The sequence below is a fragment of the Notolepis coatsorum genome (assembly GCF_963971535.1).
Source record: "Notolepis coatsorum genome assembly, chromosome: 6".
Lineage (NCBI taxonomy): Eukaryota > Metazoa > Chordata > Actinopteri > Aulopiformes > Paralepididae > Notolepis > Notolepis coatsorum.
The window spans coordinates 15739561-15764209 of record NC_140170.1 but is presented as its reverse complement, the minus strand read 5'-3'; the positions used below and the strand labels follow the sequence as shown (position 1 = coordinate 15764209).

Here is a 24649-nt window from a genome sequence, read left to right as displayed (position 1 = left end):
ATTATTATTATTATTATTATTATTATTATTATTATTATTATTATTATTATTATTATTATTATTATTATTATTATTATTATTATTATTATTATTAAGAAATAATATACCACTTTTCAATGTAACTAATGGTATCTCTATTGCATATCCAGACTTGGCTACTGTAACCTCTCAGAGAGAAGCTGTAAAGCTCTGGCCTCAGTTCTCAGCTCCAAGTCCTCCCACCTGAGAGAGCTGGACCTGAGTAACAACGACCTGCAGGATTCAGGACTGAAGCTGCTCTCTGCTGGACTGGGGAGTCCACACTGTAGACTGGAGACTCTCAGGTCAGTTTAAAGTTTAAACTGTTTTATTCTATGTTGATCTTATATGATCATATTGTGGCGATAAGAAAGTAGTGAGCCAGAGACGTAGGTCGAGTTGAATACTTTACTTATCCTTGCACATAGCATTTACAATAACAACAACTGTCACCCGGAACCGGAAGTGGCATTTAACCTTTACCCTAACCAGTACAACCCACACTCTTAAAGGCACAAGCCCACCTTGGTGAATGTCTCTTAATATAGGTCACCACACAGGCCCCCCCAGAATTCACCAAAACAAAAACTGCAACTAATTAATAGCCAGTGATCAGTCCATCAGTCAACAGATTACCGCATGAAATAGTCAACGTGGAGGGGGATGGATCAAGCGGCCGAACCGACTGCGCTTAACCAGAGGGGGATTAAGGGAGAGAAGTGGGACCAGCGGCCGGGCCGCGTGTAGCTTATTGCCAGCGGAAGAGTGCAAGAATGCTTCCGCATTCGTCACCGCACGCCAGTACGGTAATGCGCCTTTCCTTTCGCCCCGCTCAGACAAATGCATGTAGTACATTGCAACACAACGCAGCATTTCCGCGTACATTGCAACTAATCACTTGGAGTTTGAAAGTGATATCAGAAGAAACTACTCAACCTCGGCTGTCTTTAACTATGAGTGAACACAACGCATTGTAACGTTAACGCAGCTGTCAACTGTACTTTACTATGGAATACATGTATATTGTAAATTGAACCCTTGCACTGAAGAACCATTATGAATCTGTGTTAGAAAATGTTTTATATTATCGCGACGCGTCGTCACAGACTAAACAGTGTTCTGGATTTTCCTACAATGGATTATTGATTGTAAATTGAACCCTTGCACTGAAGAACCATTATGAATCTGTGTTAGAAAATGTTTTGGATCTAAATCACTTGGAGTTTGAAAGTGATATCAGAAGAAACTACTCAACCTCGGCTGTCTTTAACTATGAGTGAACACAACACTCTAACTTACCATGTTTAGATAATGAAGTACTCAACCTCTACTGTATTTAACTATGAGTGAACACAACACTCTAACTTACCATGTTTAGATAATGAAGTACTCAACCTCTACTGTATTTAACTATGAGTGAACACAACACTCTAACTTACCATGTTTAGATAATGAAGTACTCAACCTCAACTGTATTTAACTATGAGTGAACACAACACTCTAACTTACCATGTTTAGATAATGAAGTACTCAACCTCTACTGTATTTAACTATGAGTGAACACAGCACTCTAACTTACCATGTTTAGATAATAAAGTATAACCTCTACTGTCTTTAACTATGAAGGAATTGAGAGTGTTGTGTTCACTCATAGTTAAAGACAGCCGAGGTTGAGTAGTTTCTTCTGATATCACTTTCAAACTCCAAGTGATTTAGATCCAAAACATTTTCTAACACAGATTCATAATGGTTCTTCAGTGCAAGGGTTCAATTTACAATCAATAATCCATTGTAGGAAAATCCAGAACACTGTTTAGTCTGTGACGACGCGTCGCGATAATATAAAACATTTTCGAACACAGATTCATAATGGTTCTTCAGTGCAAGGGTTCAATTTACAATCAATAATCCATTGTAGGAAAATCCAGAACACTGTTTAGTCTGTGACGACGCGTCGCGATAATATAAAACATTTTCTAACACAGATTCATAATGGTTCTTCAGTGCAAGGGTTCAATTTACAATATACATGTATTCCATAGTAAAGTACAGTTGACAGCTGTGTTAACGTTACAATGCGTTGTGTTCACTAATAGTTAAAGACAGCCGAGGTTGAGTAGTTTTTTCTGATATCACTTTCAAACTCCAAGTGATTCGTTGCAATGTACGCGGAAATGCTGCGTTGTGTTGCAATGTACTACATGCATTTGTCTGAGCGGGGCGAAAGGAAAGGCGCATTACCGTACTGGCGTGCAGTGATGAATGCGGAAGCATTCTTGCACTCTTCCGCTGGCAATAAGCTACACGCGGCCGGGCCACGGAAGGGGCCAAGGCCGGAACAGAGGACGGGGCAGGGGTCTGAGCCGAAACCGGGGGGCGCCCCCGCCGCGGGGGTAGGGCCAACTGAACTGGTTCGTCCATGTCCAAGTGGGCAGGCTTAAGACGGTCTATAGTGACCCGCTCCGGCCTGCCCCCCATGTCCACAACAACGTTTTTATTGCCTGCCTCCAGGACACGGAAAGGCCCGTCATAAGGGGGCTGCAGCGGGGTCCGATGGCTGTCGTGCCGGATGAATATATATTTGGCCAATGGCAGGTCCCTGAGGACGTAGGACTGGGGAAGGCAGTGGCGGGATGTTGGAATGGGAATAAGGGCATCGGCAACACCCTGGGACACTGTTCGATGGGAGGCGACGGACCAGGAAGCTGTGGTCTCTGGAAGAAACTCCCCAGGGACCCGCAGCGGCTGGCCGTACACCAGCTCGGCGGACGAGGCCTGGAGGTCCTCTTTGGGGGCAGAACGAAGACCAAGCAAGACGCACGGGAGGCGGTCAACCCAGTTGCCATCCGTAAGGGCAGCCCGAATGGTCCCTATGGAACCGCTCGCAAAGTCCGTTGCCCTGCGGGTTGTACGCCGTAGTGCGGTGGATCTTCACCCCCAGGTGCTCTGCAACTGCAGTCCAGAGCTCCGAAGTGAACTGGGGGCCCCTGTCGCTTGTGATGTCCCCCGGTGTGCCAAAACGGGCCACCCAGCAGCCGATGAAAGCCTGGGCCACCTCCGCTGCCGTAGTGGAGGACAGTGGAACAGCCTCCGGCCACCTGGTGGTCCTGTCCACTATGTTGAGGAGGTGAGTATATCCGCGGGAGGGGGGCAGGGGGCCCACCAGGTCCACATTCACGTGATCGAACCGCCTCTCTGGCACTATAAACGGTGCCAAAGAGGCTTTGGTATGGCGGTGCACCTTGGCGCGCTGGCACGCCACACATGAGCCAGCCCAGGTCCTAACATCCTTCCGGAGGCCAGGCCACACAAACTTGACCCCCACCAGCTTAGTCGAGGCCTTCACACCTGGGTGGGAAAGGCCGTGGATCATGTTAAAAACCCGGCGCCGCCAGGCCGTAGGCACCATAGGGCGCGGTTGGCCAGTGGAGATGTCGCAGAGGAGAGTGGCGTTAGCTGTGTCGAACACCACATCCCCCAGCTGCAGTGCAGTAGGGCCCGTCCGATAGGCCTGAATGTCTGAGTCTGTGGCTTGGTCTGCCGCCATGGCGGCATAATCAAGTCCCAAGTGGACGGACCCGATGACCGCCCTAGAGAGGCAGTCTGCGACAAAGTTGTCCTTGCCCGCCACGTGCTGAATGTCCGTGGTTAACTCGGAGATCGCCGATAGCTGCTGCTGCTGACATCCCGACCACGGCTCCGAGGTCTTGGCCATGGAGAACGTTAGCGGCTTGTGGTCCACAAAGGCAGTGAATTGGCGGCCTTCCAACAGGAATCGAAAGTGCCTAGTAACGAGGAACAGACCCAGCAGTTCCCTGTCGAAAGTACTGTACTTACGCTCGTTGTTACGGAGCTGTTTGCTAAAAAAGGCCAGTGGCTGCCAGGCCCCGCCCACCCACTGCTCGCACACCGCCCCCACTGCATAGTCAGAGGCGTCTGTCGTGAGGGCGACCGGGGCATTGGGAGAGGGGTGCGCCAGCAGAGCAGCGTTGGCTAGCGCGGTCTTGGCAGCCCCAAAGGCGCTGTCTATCCCAGAGGACCAGTCTAACTCGTCCTTGGGCACCTTGCCTCGCAGGGCCTCGTACAAGGGGCGCATGAGGTGGGCAGCATGGGGAAGGAACCGGTTGTAAAAGTTCACCATGCCTAGGAACTCCTGTAGAGACTGTACGGTGCGGGGACGAGGAAAACTGGCAACGGCCTCCATCCTGGCGGGGAGTGGGGTGGCTCCCTGTGGAGCGACGTGGTGTCCGAGGAAGGTGATGGAGGACTGCCCGAACTGGCACTTGGTCGGGTTGACGATGGAGGTGTGTCATGTGCTCCTCTATGGACGCACTGGCTACAAGAATGTCATCCAAATACACAAACAAAAACGGCATGTCCTGGAGCACAGAGTCCATCAGCCGCTGAAACGTCTGTGCCGCCCCCATGAGCCCGAAAGGCATCCTTAGGAACTAAGAAATTCCAAAGGGTGTAATGTCAGCTGTTTTGGGCACGTCCCGTGGATGGACCGGCACCTGGTGGTACCCGCCGCGCACCAGGTCCACCTTGGAGAAGATGACAGCCCCCGCCAGGTGGGTAGAGAAGTCCTGTGTGTGCGGGACAGGGTACCGTCGGGGGTTGTGGCGTTATTAAGGTGACGGAAATCGCTGCAGGGGCGCCAACCCCCGCCAGCTTTTGTAACCATATGTAATGGAGAAGCCCACAGGCTGTTCGAGCGGCGCACAATGCCAAGTCGCTCCATGGTGGAAAACTCCCCCCTGGCGATTGCCAGCTTGGCTGAGTCGAGACGCCGAGCCCGGGCATAGACTGGGGTGCCTTCGGTGGTAATATGGTGTTCCACACCGTGTTTGGCCACTGCAGATGAGAACGTGGGTGTGGTGCGGTCAGGGAACCCGGCGAGCAGGCGTTCATACGGGTCCCCGGTGGCAAGTGTGTTCAACAGGCAGAGAGCTCCGCCCCCCCCCCCCCAACCGCCCCAAGTGTGTAGGGGTAAGAGGAAAAAGGGAGGGCATCGATCAAGCGACAGTTTTTAACATCCACCAACAGACTGAAGGCACAGAGGAAGTCTACTCCCAGGAGCGGCGTGGACATCGCAGCCATCACAAAACCCCAGCCAAAACGGCGCCCCCCAAAACACACCTCCACATACCTGGTGCCATAAGTACGTATGGGCGTACCGTTCGCTGCGTCCATCTGGGGCCCGTGTCTGCCGTCCATGGTGTCCACGCCCTGTGCCGGCAGGATGCTGCGTTGTGCGCCCGAGTCCACCAGCAGCCGCCGGCCAGACAAGGAGTCACTGATGAACAACAGCTTGCAGTCATGGCCGGCACCCACAGCCACTAATGAGCGCCGGCCCTGGCATTTCCCTGCCCCTTGAAACTGCATGGCTTGCGACGCTGCTTGGCCTTGTCCCCAAACCTGGCATGGTAATAACAGAGCCCGTCGGCCGGGCTGTCAACGCAGCCGCTGTGTCTGTATAAGCATCCAGTGGTGGGGCTGAGGTGCCCTGGTGGGGCAGCAGTGCATGGACAAACTGCTGCTGCCTGTTGGCCAGGAAAACCCTGTCTGCTTCTGCAGCCAGGCCGCGATAGTCCTTGGTGGAGGAGAGGAGGGAACTGGCCAGTGCCGTGCGCACAGGCACTGGAAGCTGCCGTAGGAAAATGTGCGTGAACAGAAAGGAGGGATCAGCTGATCCCAGCACAGCCAGCATCTTCTCCATCAACTCTGATGGTTTGCCATCGCAGAGGCCATTGAGGGACAGCAGGCGGTCCGCTTTCTCTAACTCTGACAGTTCATACAGCTTCAGAAGGAATGTCTTTAGCGCATCGTACTTGTCAGCTGCCGGTGGATCCTCCAATAGCATCATCGCCCGTGCCGTCGTCGAAGCATCCAACGCCGCCACCACATGGAAGTATTTGGTTATGTTCTGCGTTATTCCTCTCAACTGGAATTGGGCTTCGATGTGCTGAAACCACGGCCGGGGATTATGCTGCCAAAAGTCGGGCAACTTGACGGTCGCAGCGTAAATGTTCGCTTGTAACATATTAGCGTCGTTAGCATTCGGTGCAGGTGCTTGCGGTTGCGCGACGCCGTTGCCTTGAGACATAATGCTAATGTTTTTTTTTTTATAAATATTTTTATTTTCAATTTTCAACATAGAACAAGACATCACAATACAATACCATTAACAATAATAATAATAGTGACACTAACAACAGTAATAACAGCACAAGACAGGCAAACAAGAAAGTAAAACAATAAAAAATGTATAAAGAATTTAAATAAAAGAAATAAAAAATAATAAGTGTGGCTCTCATGTGTGTGCATTATCTTGAATAGAATAGAATAGATCTTTATTTGTCATTGTTGGTACAACGAAATTTGTTAGGAACATCACCACTGGCATACAACATAAGATATAACATGTGCAAAATAATAATGTCAATAATAATAGTAATATAGTAATAAAGTAATAAAGTATCAATGTCCCAATGTCCCAATATATAACATACCATCATTGTCCCAAGTGCATTTAGTGCTTGTGCAAATAAATTAATAAATATAAATATTTCAGTCCAGTGAGTTGATGGAAGGAGGGGGGGGGGGCGTTGACTTGCAAAGGATGAAGTATTGTATAGTGCAGCAATGCAAGTCCGGTTCACAGTTATTGTTGTGGGAGTGGGAGTTATGTCACCGGGGGTGGGATGCGGGGGGGGGCAAGTTGATGTTCGTCGTTGAGCAGCCTGACAGCCCGTGGGTAGAGGCTGTTGGTCAGTCTGCTGGTTCCGGACTGGATGGATCTGTACCTTCGACCAGAGGGCAGCAGTTGAAAGAGATGGTTTGCTGGGTGGTACTGGTCTTGTAAGATGTTATTTATACGCCGTAGGCAGCGGGAGGTAAAGACTGTGGAGATATCTGGGAGGCTAGCTCCAGTGATCCTCCTCGCAGCCTTGACCACTCTGTGGAGGGCCTCCTTCTCTGCCCTGGTGCAGCCAGTAAACCACACCAGTAGTCCGTACGTGAGTACACTCTCTACTGCGCAGTGGTAGAAGTTGGCCATCAGTCCCTGTGGGAGTTTAGCCCATTTAAGCTTCCTAAGATAGAAAAGGCGCTGCTGTGCTTTGCCCACAGCAGAGGCAATGCTGACCCCCCAGGACAGGTCATCAGACATTGTCACGCCCAGAAACTTAAATTTTGAAACCCTCTCCACCTCCTCATTCCCAATGAGGAGTGGAGAGTGGCTGAGGTCACCAGTCCTGCGGAAATCGATGATCATCTCCTTGGTCTTCGTGGGGTTGAGAGCAAGGTTATGACCATCGCACCACTCCACTAGTTGCTCAACCTCCCTCCTGTATGAGGTCTCATCATTCCCTCTGATGAGGCCAAGCACTGTTGTGTCGTCTGCAAATTTTACTATGAGGTTAGATGGAGAGGAGGAGGAACAGTCGTGTGTGAAAAGTGTGTAGAGAAGTGGGCTGAGTACTTGTGTGCTATATATATGTGTGTTCTACCTACACATGTGCGTGTGCCTTACCTATGTACATGTTTTATGTGTGAATGTATATGTGTGGTGTGAGCGTGTGCATGTGACCGTGTATTCCCTCGGCAACAATGCCAGTACAATCAGACAGAACAAGGCAGCAGTGGTCCATTGGGGGGTTACTGGTAATGGGGAAATCCGGCGAGTACAGTGGTGGACAGCGCAGGTCCAATATGTGACAGATAAGGGTCCCAGATCTCATAAAAATCAATGTAAGTTACATTGTTAATTTAGTTTGTATTTACTTTTAGTTTAAGTTAATTCAATTAAAGAAATTGTTTTACACACAAACACAAAAGCAAACTTAAAATAATCAGACAACTTGTGTTTATGTGAAGTTTGTGTGTACATGACTCCTAGTGCACAGCAAGGGAGGTTTGGTGATGAACCTTGTGGTGCGCTCACACCCACTTGCGCGCGCAGGTATACACACACACACGCACACACAAGCGCATATACGCGTGTGCAATCTTTCTATCATACACGCTCTTCTTGCTCTCTATTTGTGTGAATGTGCGCGCGAGAGCAATTGGAAAGCTGGCGCGCAGCACGGCAGACGCTTGATTCATAAGCAGGTAGACCCCCATCACGAATTCCGAGCCACATTAGTATTCACCTCCACTGCCGTCACACAGAATGAAGGGAGAGATGCATTCAGATAGCCAACACCCAGACACCTAGTCTACCTGCGCTTTTTGTTACGGCCGGGTACTTAGTCACAACGAATGGGTACAGCACATTTTTGTGTGCGCGACTGCGCGTACTTCTGCCTCAGTGACGTAGCCTAAACGGCGTTTAACCGCGTTTGACCACCACTGCATGCCTGATTATGATATTGTGCCATGACCTCTTTGATGGGACCTCATACTTGATCCAAAACAATAGGATGTTCTTCCTAGCAGCAAATGTCAACAAATTGAACAGTCTCTTATGTTTGAAATTGGCAATATGAATATCTGGGAGGCCCAGTAAAAGGCAGAGGGGATCCAGCTCGATGGGGGTGTGAAATATGTCAGATAGTTCCTCTACAATGTCGAACCAATAGCTCTGAAGCTTTACACAGGTCCAAAAGCAGTGGACGTGGTTTCCAGTCTCTATCTTACATTTAAAGCAAAGTGGGGACGTATTGGGATCCATTTTACTCTTAAGGGCGGGGGTAATATGAATGCGGTGCAAGATTCTAACTTGAATAGCCTTGGTGCGGTTGCAAACAGAGATTTTTTTGCGTAGGTCCATGCATCCTGCCAGTCTGCATCTGTTATTTCTATGTCCAGGTCTTTTTCCCAGGACTGTTTAGTAACAAAAGAAGATAAAGATGAATTAAGGTTCAGAGTACTATAGAAGATAGATACTTGTTTTTTGGAGATCTGCAAGGAGAGGGCTTTTTCCACCTGCGAGGTGGAGCTGTTAGTTAAAAGTGAGGTGTCCTTGGTGATAAACTGCCTAATTTGTAGGTATCTAAAAAATTCCGCTTTCAATAGGCCATACCGCTGCTGCAGCTCTGTAAAGGACATTAGGGTCTGGCCATCAAACAGGTGGCCAAGATCAGTTATGCCCTGCTTATGCCAGGTCTTGAAGCCGCCGCCAATTTGGTCTGGCTTAAAGTCAGGATTGCCTACGATCGGGGTAAGAGGAGAGGTCAGCTTGGCTCAGCCCTCCACCTTACGGACAGTCTTTTAGGCCTTTGACGGAACATAGTGTGATGGGGTTGGAGCACATTTTCCTAACAGACTTAAAGTCTTTGATAAATAGTAGGTTCCATAGGGGGGACTTAGATTGCGAGGATTCAATGTCTAGCCAGATTGATAGTGGGTCTGATCTGAACCAGCCGACAAGTACCCTAAGGTGTGCTGCTAGTTGGTAATGTCTAATATTAGGTAGGTCTAGACCCCCATCCTCACTATCCATCTGTAATTTGGCCATTTTCAGACGCGGTTTCTTCCCATTCCAAATGAATGAGCTTAGCCATCCTTCTAACGCCTTGATAACCTTGTTTGTCAGCAGCACCGGGATCATTTGGAGAGGGTATAATAGTCTGGGGAGTACGTTCATTTTGACGAGGGCTACCCTACCCAGCCAGGAGATCGGTAAAGGGGCCCATCTAACTAAGTCTGTCCTTATGGTGTCTAAAAGGGGGGGAAAGTTGGCCTTACACAATGTATCATAGGTGGGTGTCACAAATACTCCTAGGTAAACAAAGCCGGAGGGCGACCAGCGAAATGGGAAGGGCTCGGGCAGGATCGGAATGGATTTAAGTGTCCCAAGTGGCATTGCTTCTGATTTGGAAAAGTAAATTTTGTACCCCGAGAAGGTTCCAAATGTGGAAATCATGCGGGTTAGACATGGAATTGAAGAGTCAGGTTTAGATATAAAGATCAGCACGTCGTCCGCGTAAAGAGTGATTTTGTGTTCCCTCTCGCCCACTCTAATAACTGAGATCTCGGCTGACTGCCTCACGGCCTGCGCGAGTGGTTCTATGGCCATGTCAAATAGTAAAGGGCTAAGAGGATCCCCCTGGGGTGGGGGTTCCCCTGTTGTAGAGGAAAGTTGTTAGACCTAAGTCCATTAGTCAGGACCACCGACATCCGCGAGTTGTAAAGAACCTTGACCCAGTCAATAAAAGTGTCTCCTAAGCCAAATTCAGCAAGGGTTAGAAATAAATACGGCCATTCTACACGGTCGAATGCCTTCTCCGCGTCGAGAGACAGAACCACCGCGGGGTGGTCTGTCTCACGAGTCATTTGGATGATATTAAGGAGCCGTTTCATGTTGTCGGTAGAGTTCCTACCCTTAATAAAACCGGTCTGATCTTCGTTAATAATAAAAGGGAGTAATTTTTCCAGGCGCATGAACAGGATCTTGGAGAGCAACTTTTGGTCAGAATTAAGTAGGGCTATAGGCCTATAGGAGGCGCACTTTTCAGGGCATTTACCCTTCTTAAGTAGAAGGCAAATATTAGCTTCCCGTAGGGACTGGGGTAATATCCCCACCTCAGAGGAGTGATTAAGCATTGCCAGCAGGGGATCCAAAAGAATATGACGAATTCCTTATAAAACTCTCATCCGAAACCGTCCGGGCCCGGAGCCTTACCAGATGGCATAGCCTTAAGGGCGCCCAGAGCTTCTTCCTTCGTAATTGGGGCGTTAAGGAGCTAGTTCTGATCCTTCGATACCTTAGGGAGGTGTAATTCAGCGAAGAAAGCCTGCATGTCAGAGAGAGCACCGTCGGGTTGTTCGGTCCTATAGAGTTGGGCATAGAAAGAGGCAAACTCTTTATTAATAGTTTTGGTGTCAAAGGACCTGACCCCGTTGGAGTCCGAGATTGAGGTTATTACTTGGGTGTCAGCCCTTTTTTTTGCCCAGTTAGCCAGGCACCTACCAGGCTTGTCACCGTGTTTGTACGTTCTTTGTCTGGCAAATTTAAGAGAATATTCAGCTTCCTGGATCAGAAGAGTGTTTAACGCAGTTCTGGTGGCCGTAAGCTCTATAAGCACAGCCGGGGATGGGTTTGAAACATGTTGATTTTCAAGGTCGGCTAGTTTGGATTCAAGAAGTTTGCATTGTTCATCTTGTAGATACATAAGATATAATCAGTCCGCGAGAAAAGACCTTGGATGTTTCCCAGAGTAGAGACGGGTTATCCGTAGAATGCGAGTTAATTGAGTAGAACATTTTAAATTCCTATTCGAAATAGGAGACAAACATATAATCTTTGAGGAGGTATGGGTTGAGGCGCCAATGCCTCGACAGCGCCCTCTCTTCTGACAGGGAGTAGACCAGATATATAGGGGCGTGATCCGATAAAACAATACTTCCAATTGTGCAGGACGATACTAGAAAGAGCTTAGAGGAAGGGATGAAGAAATAGTCTATTCTACTGTTGCTCTTGTGTGGGCCGCTAAAAAAGGTGAACTTCAGTTCGGATGGGCAAAGGGTTCTCCAGACATCTGAGAATCCAATATCTTTGCATAGGGAGGAGAGCGTCTTTGCTTGCCTAGAGGGGGAGCCAAACTGGGTGGGAGTTTGTCAAGAGACGGTATAAGGTGACAGTTAAAGTCTCCGCCCACAAAAGCATTCTCAGAGGCCAGGCCATTCAATTCAGTAAATATTTTGGATAGAAAGTCAGGGGAGTAGCCTGGGGGGACAGTATACATTCATAAATGTCATTTCTTTACCCTTAAGAACCCCTTTGATAATCACATAGCGATCGTGGCTATCTAAGGAGGAAGTTATGAGTCTAAAGGGGAGATTTTTATTGATCAATATGGCCACTCCCCTACTAAATGTAGAATAGTTTGTGGCGAAGACCTGTCCCACCCAACTCTTTTGGAGTTTAGCAGTGTCCTTGGGCCCCATATGGGTTTCTTGTAAAAAAGCAATAGAGACATTCTCCCTCTTTAAAAAGGTCAGAATCGCCTTCCTCTTAGCTAACTTCTGAAGACCTCGAACATTCCAGGAGCAGAGCTCGAAGCTCTCAGAGTTAGCCGTAGCCATAGAATATTGAGAGGTGTGTAGGCGGGGCAGACCTGGACAAGCCTGTGGGCATGCAGAATTCACTTATCTTAAACACTATGCACACGTACTTTGAGCCATACATAAAACAAATATTAATGACATAAAAAACATATAAAGGTGTGGGACCGGTGGGTCTTTCCCCAACATCACAGGGACTCACCAACATTTCCAGAGACTTCAAACCTACCATTCGTAGAACCATCTCAGTGGCCAACTGCCACATTCCCCTGTATACAAAAGTGCCTCAAAGTGTAAAGTAAACAAGAAAAAATCTAATTGAACCATAAGCCATTAGTAAGGTCAACGGCTGGAACCCAGAACTATTGGTAAAATGGGGGGGGGGGGGGGGGGGGGGTGTATCTTCCAGGCATGCTGCGACAGAACAGGCGTGCAGTACATCCACCAGGCCGGGAGGGGGCGATACCTTGTCCGTGAGTCTGTTATCTCCCCTGATGCTGGTTTGACCTTACACAATTAGGCCTCCCTGCCAGAGGAGGGCGCTGTGCAGGGGGTCGTATGCCGCTCCCGCGAGCACGTTGTCAGCAGCAAACATTGATGGGAGCCATGCGGGTCGCATGAGCCGGTTGGGATTCGAATGGCCGCGGCCCGTTTGGCGCAGCCACGAGTTCCCAGTTCGTTCAACGTGCACGCAACAGTAAACGCATCCCGGTGGCAATGAACCAAAACACGGCCGGGCGCTGGTATAGCGCGTAAAAGTTATATGCGTGGCAGAAATATCCGAAACAAAATAGAATAGGTCCCGCTCCTTCCGAAACGGAACGTTAGCAGTTAGCATCTTAGCCCGTGGCTATAGCCGTGCAACAGTACAACAGTCATATACAACAGAATTGTCCCCCTCCTCACCTTATGTCAGATAGCGAGAGAAAAGAAAAAGATAACCTTCCAGGCGAAGCCTAACGTCAAATATTCATCCATAATCACATACGTAATAAAATATTAAATGCAACCCCTCTTTGTGTGATAGCCGTAGCAGGATGCTAACGGCCCAGAGCTACTACCACGTCTGGATCTGATGAGGCCGGTGTCGGGTCCGCGTTCAGCTCCGGTGGAGCCAGCATCGGATCCGCGTCCGGCCCCGGTGGAGCCAGCATCGGGTCCGCGTCCCGCTCTGGTGAAGCCGGTGTCGGGGTCTCTCTGGGCCGGGTCCTCAGGAAGTCCACGGCGTCCTTGGGCGATGGTAGATGCATCTTCGTGCCATCCTTGGCTCGGATGATCAGCTTCGCAGGGAACTGGAGCGACGGTTTAAATCCACGCTTGTACAGGGGCCCCATGACATCTCGGTAGTGTGATCGTTGCTCGACCACCTCGGGGCAATAGTCTTTGAAGATCGAGACTGCTTTCCCTCTGTATGTCAGATTCCCTCTCCTTTTGCCAGCTTCCAGGATAATAGTTTCCTTAATCTTGTAGTGATATAAGCGGGCGATCACTGCCCTAGGCCTGGAGCCTGGCGCTGGTTTGGTTGTTAGCGTCCTGTGGCATCGGTCGAGCTCCGGTGGTGTAGCGAGGATATCTTTCCCCATGATTTCCACCAGGACCTCTGCGAAAAAGACACTAGGACGGTTGCTGTGTAGATATTCGTCCAGGCCTAGGATGCGTATGTTAGAACGCCGACTGCGCGATTCAACATCAATTAGCTTGTTCTTTAGCTTGTCAATGACTACATCCTGAGCTGTGCATCTTGCCTCCAGCTCCACCATCCTATCCAACCACATATCCAGGCCGCCTTCCACGGAGGTCAGGCGTTGGGTATGGTCTGCGATCTCCAGTTGGAAGCCGTCGAGTCTAGACTCGAGCGAGGCAGCAAACGCTCTGAACTCCGTTCTGAACTCCGTGGTGAAGGCCTGTTTGAGTTCCTCCATTAGCTTAGCGATGGTAGCCCCATCCACGTGGCTGGTCTCGCTTCTCAAGACTTGCGCAGCCATCACGCTTGTTATTCTTTTTTCTTTTGGGTCGAATAATACAGGCAGAGATACGGACGTTGTATATTAGTGGTTCAATTATCTTGAAATAAAAAAATAGGCTTTTTAAAGTAAAATAAAAGTACGGGAGTGGCAGCGTGGCTCAAAGACGTTCACATCCTTCTTGACCCGGAACCGGACCACATAATGCTAATGTTGTTAACGTTAAAAAAAAAATCTTCACAGGGTCACCAATGTGGTGATAAGAAAGTAGTGAGCCAGAGACGTAGGTCGAGTTGAGTACTTTACTTATCCTTGCACATAGCATTTACAATAACAACAACTGTCACCCGGAACCGGAAGTGGCATTTAACCTTTACCCTAACCAGTACAACCCACACTCTTAAAGGCACAAGCCCACCTTGGTGAATGTCTCTTAATATAGGTCACCACAATATGTTAGATTTATGCTGTTCTCTCTGGTCTGTCTTCTTCCTCTGTCATATTTGTAGTCATATTCTATTATATTCTCTACTGTTCTATTAATCTTATCAGGTTGAAGCAAAACAGCCTCACAGTGAAATGCTGTAAGGAGTTATCATCAGTTCTCAGCTCCAACCCCTCCCACCTGAGAGAGCTGGACCTGAGTAACAACGACCTGCAGGGTTCAGGAGTGAAGCTGCTCTCTGCTGGACTGGGGAGTCCACACTGTAGACTGGAGACTCTCAGGTTAGTATTCCTGGACCAGTTCAACAGACAACCATGTAAAACATATTTTAAAAACATCAGATGAATAAGAAATATGTACATTTGGTGTGTTGGTTAAATACTAGTACCTGTGTGTCTTTGTGGTTTTCACTTATGTGTCTGTGTGTGTATATATATGTGAATGTGTCCGTGTGTGAGAGTGTGTGTGTGTGTGTCAGATTCAGATTACTTTATTCGCCATTTATGTTAACACAATGGAACGTGATTCGACAGTACAGTGCATACACTTTTTTCACAAATAAGAATAATAAATAAAGTGCAGTGGCTGGAGACATGTTAACAGTGCAGCATAAAGTCCAGAAGTCCAGCCCTAGCAGCTCGCCATAGAGGGGGGGGGGGGAGCAGGGGGACACCTGACTGGTTTACCAGGCGAGCTGCTGAGGGGAAGAAGCTGAGTCTGTGACGTGTTTTTAATGTCTTGGGCAGCCGTAGCCGCCTGCCATGGGGGAGCATGGTGAAGAGGCCGTGACCCGGGTGGGCGGGGTCTGCCATGATCTTCCTCGCCCTCCTCAAGGCCCTGGTGGAATGTAGGGACTCGAGGGAGGGAAGGGGGCAGCCGATCACCCTCTCCGCTGATCGTATCACCCGCTGCAGCTTGGCCTTGTCCCTGACCGTGGCTGCAGGGAACCAGGTGATGATGGAGAGGGTGAGGATGGACTGGATGATGGCGGTGTAAAACTGGACCATCATGATCCTTGGCAGCCTGAACTTCCTCAGCTGACGCAGAAAGAACATCCTCTTCCGGGCCTTTTTATTGAGAGCGATGGTATTCAGCTCCCATTTCAGGTCCCGGGAGAGTGTCATGCCGAGGAAGGGGCAGGTCTCCACAGAGGCCACCGGGGTGCCTCCCAGAATGATCGGGTGGGGGGGGGGCTGCCTTCCGCCTGAAGTCCACTACCATCTCCACTGTTTTCTGGGCGTTAAGGTCCAGGTTGTTGCAGCTTCACCAGCTCTGCAGCCTCTCGATCTCCCTCCTGTAGGCAGACATGTCCCCCCTGGAGATGAGACCCACCAGGGTGGTATCGTCTGCAAACTTCAGGAGCTTGACCGAGGGGTGCAGAGAGACGCAGCTGTTGGTGTGCAGGGAGAACAGATTCAGATTCCTTTATTGTCACTTATTTCAGTACTTTACAGCAAGAAGAGTGAACATCTATTTATTGTGGTCCCTCGACTATTGCAGCTTCCAATAATAAAAATACAATCATTTTAGCATAGAATAAAATAAGATGACTAAAACAAAGATTACTATATACAGTTCTAAAAAGTGTGCAGTGCAATACAATACATTTAGCATAAAATAAAATAAGATGACTAAAATAAATATTACTATATACACTTCTAAAAAGTGTGCATTGCAGATCAGGATGTAGATATTATACTATGAAATTGAATAACAAAATGGCTAAGTACAGTTCCAAAAGTATGTTGTGTGATGTGCAATGAGCAATGTGCAAATTTTAGCATTGTGTAAATACAGTTTTTTATCGTCAGCAGCAGTGTTCTCAAGTGTAGTCCAGGGGGGGGGGGGATTAGGGGGATCAAGTGTAGTCCAGGGGGGGGGGGGGGGATTAGGGGAATCAAGTGTAGTCCAGGGGGGGGGGGGATTAGGGGGATCAAGTGTAGTCCAGGAGGGGGGATTAGGGGGATCAAGTGTAGTCCAGGAGGGGGGGGGGGGGTTAGGGAAATCAAGTGTAGTCCAGGGGGGGGGGGGGATTAGGGAGATCAAGTGTAGTCCAGGAGGGGGGATTAGGGGGATCAAGTGTAGTCTAGGGCGGGGGGGGGGGATTAGGGGGATCAAGTGTAGTCCAGGAGGGGGGGATTAGGGGTATCAAGTGTAGTCCAGGGGGGGGGGATTAGGGGGAAGTGTAGTCCAGGAGGGGGGGATTAGGGGGATCAAGTGTAGTCCAGGAGGGGGGGATTAGGGGGATCAAGTGTAGTCCAGGGCGGGGGGGATTAGGGGGATCAAGTGTAGTCCAGGAGGGGGGATTAGGGGGATCAAGTGTAGTCCAGGAGGGGGGATTAGGGGGATCAAGTGTAGTCCAGGGGGGGCGATTAGGGGGATCAAGTGTAGTCCAGGGGGGGGGATTAGGGGGAAGTGTAGTCCAGGAGGGGGGATTAGGGGGATCAAGTGTAGTCCAGGGCGGGGGGATTAGGGGGATCAAGTGTAGTCCAGGGGGGGGGATTAGGGGGAAGTGTAGTCCAGGAGGGGGGGGGGATTAGGGGGATCAAGTGTAGTCCAGGAGGGGGGGGATTAGGGGGATCAAGTGTATTCCATGAGGGGGGGGGGGGGATTAGGGGGATCAAGTGTATTCCAGGGGGGGGGGATTAGGGGGATCAAGTGTATTCCAGGGGGGGGGGGATTAGGGGGATCAAGTGTAGTCCAGGGGGGGGGGATTATGGGGATCAAGTGTAGTCCAGGAGGGGGGGATTAGGGGGATCAAGTGTAGTCCACTACATTTATATCTTAATACATTGTATTCTCTTAATGCTTTTTATATTATTATTATTATTATTATTATTATTATTATTATTATTATTATTATTATTATTATTATTATTATTATTATTATTATTATTATGTATTAAGAAATAATATACCACTTTTCAATGTAACTAATGGTATCTCTATTGCATATCCAGACTTGGTCACTGTAACCTCTTAGTGACAAGCTGTGAAGCTCTGGCCTCAGTTCTCAGCTCCAAGTCCTCCCACCTGAGAGAGCTGGACCTGAGTAACAACGACCTGCAGGATTCAGGACTGAAGCTGCTCTCTGCTGGACTGGGGAGTCCACACTGTAGACTGGAGACTCTCAGGTTAGTGTTCCTGGACCAGTTCAACAGACAACCATGTAAAACATCTTTTAAAAACATCAGATGAATAAGAAATATGTACATTTGATGTGTTGGTTAAATACTAGTACCTGTGTGTCTTTGTGGTGTGTGTGTGTGTGTGTATATATATGTGAATGTGTGTCAGATTCAGATTACTTTATTCGCCATTTATGTAAACACAATGGAACGTGATTCGACAGTACAGTGCATACACTTTTTTCACAAATAAGAATAATAAATAATAAATAAAGTGCAAAACAGGACAGAAACAGTGAGACAACAATAAGACAGTAAAGTGCAGTGGCTGGAGACATGTTAACAGTGCAGCATAAAGTCCACAAGTCCAGCCCTAGCAGCTCGCCATAGAGGGAGGGGGGGGGTGGAGCAGGGGGACACCTGACTGGTTTACCAGGCGAGCTGTTGAGGGGAAAAGCTGAGTCTGTGACGTGTTTTTAATGTCTTGGGCAGCCGTAGCCGCCTGCCATGGGGGAGCATGGTGAAGAGGTCGTGACCCGGGTGGGCGGGGTCTGCCATGATCTTCCTCGCCCTCCTCAAGGCCCTGGTGGAGTGTAGGGACTCGAGGGAGGGAAGGGGGCAGCCGATCACCCTCTCCGCTCATCGTATCACCCGCTGCAGCTTGGCCTTGTCCCTGACCGTGGCTGCAGGGAACCAGGTGATGATGGAGAGGGTGAGGATGGACTGGATGATGGCGGTGTAAAACTGGACCATCATGGTCCTCGGCAGCCTGAACTTCCTCAGCTGACGCAGGAAGAACATCCTCTTCCGGGCCTTTTTATTGAGAGCGATGGTGTTCAGCTCCCATTTCAGGTCCCGGGAGAGTGTCATGCCGAGGAAGCGGCAGGACTCCACAGAGGCCACCGGGGTGCCTCCCAGAATGATCGGGTGGGGGGGGGCTGCCTTCCGCCTGAAGTCCACTACCATCTCCACTGTTTTCTGGGCGTTAAGGTCCAGGTTGTTGCAGCTGCACCAGCTCTGCAGCCTCTCGATCTCCCTCCTGTAGGCAGACATGTCCCCCCTGGAGATGAGACCCACCAGGGTGGTATCGTCTGCAAACTTCAGGAGCTTGACCGAGGGGTGCAGAGAGACGCAGCTGTTGGTGTGCAGGGAGAACAGATTCAGATTCCTTTATTGTCACTTATTTCAGTACTTTACAGCAAGAAGAGTGAACATCTATTTATTGTGGTCCCTCGACTATTGCAGCTTCCAATAATAAAAATACAATCATTTTAGCATAGAATAAAATAAGATGACTAAAACAAAGATTACTATATACAGTTCTAAAAAGTGTGCAGTGCAATAAGATACATTTAGCATAAAATAAAATAAGATGACTAAAATAAAGATTACTATACAGTTCTAAAAAGTGTGCATTGCAGATCAGGATGTAGATATTATACTATGAAATTCAATAACAAAATGGCTATGTACAGTTCCAAAAGTATGTTGTGTGATGTGCAATGAGCAATGTGCAAATTTTAGCATTGTGTAAATACAGTTTTTTATCGTCAGCAGCAGTGTTCTCAAGTGTAGTCCAGGGGGGGGGGGATTAGGGGGATCAAGTGTAGTCCAGGGGGGGGGGGGGGGGTTATGGGGGGGGGGTTAGGGGGATCAAGTGTAGTCCAGGAGGGGGGGATTAGGGGGATCAAGTGTAGTCCAGGGGGGGGGGGATTAGGGGGATCAAGTGTAGTCCAGGAGGGGGGGGATTAGGGGGATCAAGTGTAGTCCAGGAGGGGGGGGGATTAGGGGGATCAAGTGTAGTCCAGGGGGGGGGGATTAGGGGGATCAAGTGTAGTCCAGGAGGGGATTAGGGGGATCAAGTGTAGTCCAGGAGGGGGGGGGATTAGGGGGATCAAGTGTAGTCCAGGAGGGGGGGTTAGGGGGATCAAGTGTAGTCCAGGGGGGGGGGATTAGGGGGATCAAGTGTAGTCCAGGGGGGGGGGGATTAGGGGGATCAACTGTAGTCCAGGAGGGGGGGTTAGGGGGATCAAGTGTAGTCCAGGGGGGGGGGATTAGGGGGATCAAGTGTAGTCCAGGGGGGGGGGATTAGGGGGATCAAGTGTAGTCCAGGGGGGGGGGATTAGGGGGATCAAGTGTAGTCCAGGGGGGGGGGGGATTAGGGGGATCAAGTGTAGTCCAGGGGGGGGGGGGGGGATTAGGGGGATCAAGTGTAGTCCAGGGGGGGGGGATTAGGGGGATCAAGTGTAGTCCAGGGGGGGGGGGGATTAGGGGGATCAAGTGTAGTCCAGAAGGGGGGGGGATTAGGGGGATCAAGTGTAGTCCAGGAGGGGGGGGATTAGGGGGATCAAGTGTAGTCCAGGAGGGGGGGGGATTAGGGGGATCAAGTGTAGTCCAGGGGGGGGGGATTAGGGGGATCAAGTGTAGTCCAGGAGGGGGGATTAGGGGGATCAAGTGTAGTCCAGGGGGGGGGGATTAGGGGGATCAAGTGTAGTCCAGGGGGGGGGATTAGGGGGATCAAGTGTAGTCCAGGGGGGGGGGATTAGGGGGATCAAGTGTAGTCCAGGGGGGGGGGGGGTAGGGGGATCAAGTGTAGTCCAGGGGGGGGGATTAGGGGGATCAAGTGTAGTCCAGGGGGGGGGGGATTAGGGGGATCAAGTGTAGTCCAGGGGGGGGGGGGATTAGGGGGATCAAGTGTAGTCCAGGGGGGGGGGGGGTTAGGGGGATCAAGTGTAGTCCAGGGGGGGGGGATTAGGGGGATCAAGTGTAGTCCAGGGGGGGGGGGATTAGGGGGATCAAGTGTAGTCCAGGAGGGGGGATTAGGGGGATCAAGTGTAGTCCAGGGGGGGGGGGGATTAGGGGGATCAAGTGTAGTCCAGGGGGGGGATTAGGGGGATCAAGTGTAGTCCAGGGGGGGGGGATTAGGGGGATCAAGTGTAGTCCAGGGGGGGGGGGGGGGTAGGGGGATCAAGTGTAGTCCAGGGGGGGGGATTAGGGGGATCAAGTGTAGTCCAGGGGGGGGGGATTAGGGGGATCAAGTGTAGTCCAGGGGGGGGGGGATTAGGGGGATCAAGTGTAGTCCAGGGGGGGGGGGGGGTTAGGGGGATCAAGTGTAGTCCAGGGGGGGGGGATTAGGGGGATCAAGTGTAGTCCAGGGGGGGGGGGGATTAGGGGGATCAAGTGTAGGCCAGGGGGGGGGGGGGGATTAGGGGGATCAAGTGTAGTCCAGGGGGGGGGATTAGGGGGATCAAGTGTAGTCCAGGGGGGGGGATTAGGGGGATCAAGTGTAGTCCAGGGGGGGGGGGGGGATTAGGGGGATCAAGTGTAGTCCAGGAGGGGGGATTAGGGGGATCAAGTGTAGTCCAGGGGGGGGGGGATTAGGGGGATCAAGTGTAGTCCAGGGGGGGGGGATTAGGGGGATCAAGTGTAGTCCAGGAGGGGGGGGGATTAGGGGGATCAAGTGTAGTCCAGGGGGGGGGATTAGGGGGATCAAGTGTAGTCCAGGGGGGGATTAGGGGGATCAAATGTAGTCCAGGGGGGGGGGGGGATTAGGGGGATCAAGTGTAGTCCAGGGGGGGGGATTAGGGGGATCAAGTGTAGTCCAGGGGGGGGGGGATTAGGGGGATCAAGTGTAGTCCAGGGGGGGGGGATTAGGGGGATCAAGTGTAGTCCAGGGGGGGGGGGATTAGGGGGATCAAGTGTAGTCCAGGGGGGGGGGATTAGGGGGATCAAGTGTAGTCCAGGGGGGGGGATTAGGGGGATCAAGTGTAGTCCAGGGGGGGGGGATTAGGGGGATCAAGTGTAGTCCAGGGGGGGGGGGATTAAGGGGATCAAGTGTAGTCCAGGGGGGGGGGATTAGGGGGATCAAGTGTAGTCCAGGGGGGGGGGGATTAGGGGGATCAAGTGTAGTCCAGGGGGGGGATTAGGGGTATCAAGTGTAGTCCAGGGGGGGGATTAGGGGGATCAAGTGTAGGCCAGGGGGGGGGGGGGATTAGGGGGATCAAGTGTAGTCCAGGGGGGGGGATTAGGGGGATCAAGTGTAGTCCAGGGGGGGGGGGGGATTAGGGGGATCAAGTGTAGTCCAGGAGGGGGGATTAGGGGGATCAAGTGTAGTCCAGGGGGGGGGGGGGATTAGGGGGATCAAGTGTAGTCCAGGGGGGGGATTAGGGGTATCAAGTGTAGTCCAGGGGGGGGATTAGGGGGATCAAGTGTAGGCCAGGGGGGGGGGGGATTAGGGGGATCAAGTGTAGTCCAGGGGGGGGGGATTAGGGGGATCAAGTGTAGTCCAGGGGGGGGGGGGATTAGGGGGATCAAGTGTAGTCCAGGAGGGGGGATTAGGGGGATCAAGTGTAGTCCAGGGGGGGGGATTAGGGGGATCAAGTGTAGTCCAGGAGGGGGGATTAGGGGGATCAAGTGTAGTCCAGGGGGGGGGATTAGGGGGATCAAGTGTAGTCCAGGAGGGGGGATTAGGGGGATCAAGTGTAGTCCAGGGGGGGGGTTAGGGGGATCAAGTGTAGTCCAGGGGGGGGGGGATTAGGGGGATCAAGTGTAGTCCAGGAGGGGGGATTAGGGGGATCAAGTGTAGTCCAGGGGGGGGGGATTAGGGGGATCAAGTGTAGTCCAGGGGGGGGGGATTAGGGGGATAAAGTGTAGTCCAGGAGGGGGGGTTAGGGGGATCAAGTGTAGTCCAGGAGGGGGGGTTAGGGGGATCAAGTGTAGTCCAGGGGGGGGATTAGGGGGATCAAGTGTAGTCCAGGGGGGGGGGATTAGGGGGATAAAGTGTAGTCCAGGAGGGGGGGTTAGGGGGATCAAGTGTAGTCCAGGAGGGGGGGTTAGGGGGATCAAGTGTAGTCCAGGGGGGGGGATTAGGGGGATCAAGTGTAGTCCAGGGGGGGGGGGATTAGGGGGATCAAGTGTAGTCCAGGAGGGGGGGGATTAGGGGGATAAAGTGTAGTCCAGGAGGGGGATTAGGGGGATCAAGTGTAGTCCAGGAGGGGGGGTTAGGGGGATCAAGTGTAGTCCAGGGGGGGGGGGGATTAGGGGGATCAAGTGTAGTCCAGGAGGGGGGGTTAGGGGGATCAAGTGTAGTCCAGGGGGGGGGGGATTAGGGGGATCAAGTGTAGTCCAGGAGGGGGGGGGATTAGGGGGATCAAGTGTAGTCCAGGAGGGGGGGTTAGGGGGATCAAGTGTAGTCCAGGGGGGGGGGATTAAGGGGATCAAGTGTAGTCCAGGAGGGGGGGATTAGGGGGATCAAGTGTAGTCCAGGGGGGGGGGGGATTAGGGGGATCAAGTGTAGTCCAGAGGGGGGATTAGGGGGATCAAGTGTAGTCCAGAGGGGGGATTAGGGGGATCAAGTGTAGTCCAGGAGGGGGGGTTAGGGGGATCAAGTGTAGTCCAGGAGGGGGGGTTAGGGGGATCAAGTGTAGTCCAGGGGGGGGGGGTTATGGGGATCAAGTGTAGTCCAGGAGGGGGGGTTATGGGGATCAAGTGTAGTCCAGGGGGGGGGGGATTATGGGGATCAAGTGTATTCCAGGAGGGGGGATTAGGGGGATCAAGTGTAGTCCAGGAGGGGGGATTAGGGGGATCAAGTGTAGTCCAGGGGGGGGGGGATTAGGGGGATCAAGTGTAGTCCAGGGGGGGGATTAGGGGGATCAAGTGTAGTCCAGGGGGGGATTAGGGGGATCAAATGTAGTCCAGGGGGGGGGGGGGATTGCGGGGATCAAGTGTACATTTATATCATGGGTACATTTATATCTTAATACATTGTATTCTCTTAACACATTGGCGGCCACTGGGATGAGTCTAATATCACTAGAGACGACCAGCATATGTAAACAGACTTGGGCCTGTTTGTAGAGCTAAATCTATACTTTATACTATTGCTATCTGTCCATTCTCATTGTCACTTGGGACCATAAACCGTCCCTTCAAAATGGCTTAAAGAAAAAAAAAATCATCAATACGTTCTCATTTTATAGCGCCGTGAATATAAGTGTTATACGGCATTTGGTCTAGTATATTTCCTGGAAGGCTAGATAAAGGGCTAATAGCTACTAACGTTATATCCATTGCACTACCATAGCTAACTAGCATGTCCCATATGCTCTGTAAATAACTATGTACAGATATCGAGATGTCACTCCATGTTACCTGTTACCTGTTTACTGCACAATGTTGTTTTCTTCTTTGATTCTATTATATGTACCACTGTATTGCACATCGTTGCGGGCAAGACCACCCGCATTTCATTGTATACCTGTATGCCGTGACAATTAAAACTCTTGACTTGACTTGACTTGATCCAATGGCATTTCCGTTATACATAAGCTACAGTTAAAACTCAAACTGCATATGATCGGCACGATCCTCAAGCATGTATGCATGAAAGGGGGGGGGGGCGGGGGACGTTGTTTCTTATTATTGATTACCAATAACCGTGTTCGTCTAAGTAGCCACATACGCTAATCGCCTGGTTGAGTATCATAACAAGGCCCGATCAGCATGTAATTTACGTGAAAAAGATCTTACCATGAGCCGGTTGGATCCCCCTGAGCATTTCCCCGTTATCGATCGCCATCTGGTAGATCGATATGTCCATTGGCTGATGATAAATCCCCTTACTGCATAGTGAAATCCGCGATCCTAAACGTATTCCGTGCAACAGACAATAGCTATCGCTTCAGGTGAGTAGAAAACTACATTAGACAAAAAAAAGACAGCTTCTGCCACAGGGAACACTGCATTATCGCGATAGCGCCCCTAAGATGATCTGGCCGGTAATGCACTTTCTCGAATTCAAAGAGTAGGGTACATCTGCAGTGCAGCTCGCCAACCTTGAATAGGTTATTAAAATGGAATAAAAGCCAAAACAACTTGCCACGGATATATCCGTCCTTCTGTCCCTTTTTTTTTTTTTTTTTTTTTTTTTTTTATTATTATTATTATTATTATTATTATTATTATTATTATTATTATTATTATTATTATTATTATTATTATTATTATTATTATTATTATTATTATTATTATTATTATGTATTAAGAAATAATATACCACTTTTCAATGTAACTAATGGTATCTC

The 24649-nt window shown here is 50.3% G+C and overlaps 1 protein-coding gene across 1 annotated transcript in view; it reads left to right on the top strand.

Annotated features, from left to right (window-relative positions):
* Positions 1 to 24649, top strand: part of LOC311229388 (uncharacterized protein) — a gene marked incomplete at its 3' end in the record, with an annotated part of 83629 nt that overhangs the window by 41381 nt on the left and 17599 nt on the right. The window contains exons 5-7 of the mRNA XM_084315476.1: positions 150 to 323; positions 14547 to 14720; positions 17400 to 17573. Of these exons, the coding sequence (XP_084171602.1) occupies positions 150 to 323; positions 14547 to 14720; positions 17400 to 17573 (522 nt within the window). The remainder of the gene's footprint in view (positions 1 to 149; positions 324 to 14546; positions 14721 to 17399; positions 17574 to 24649) is intronic.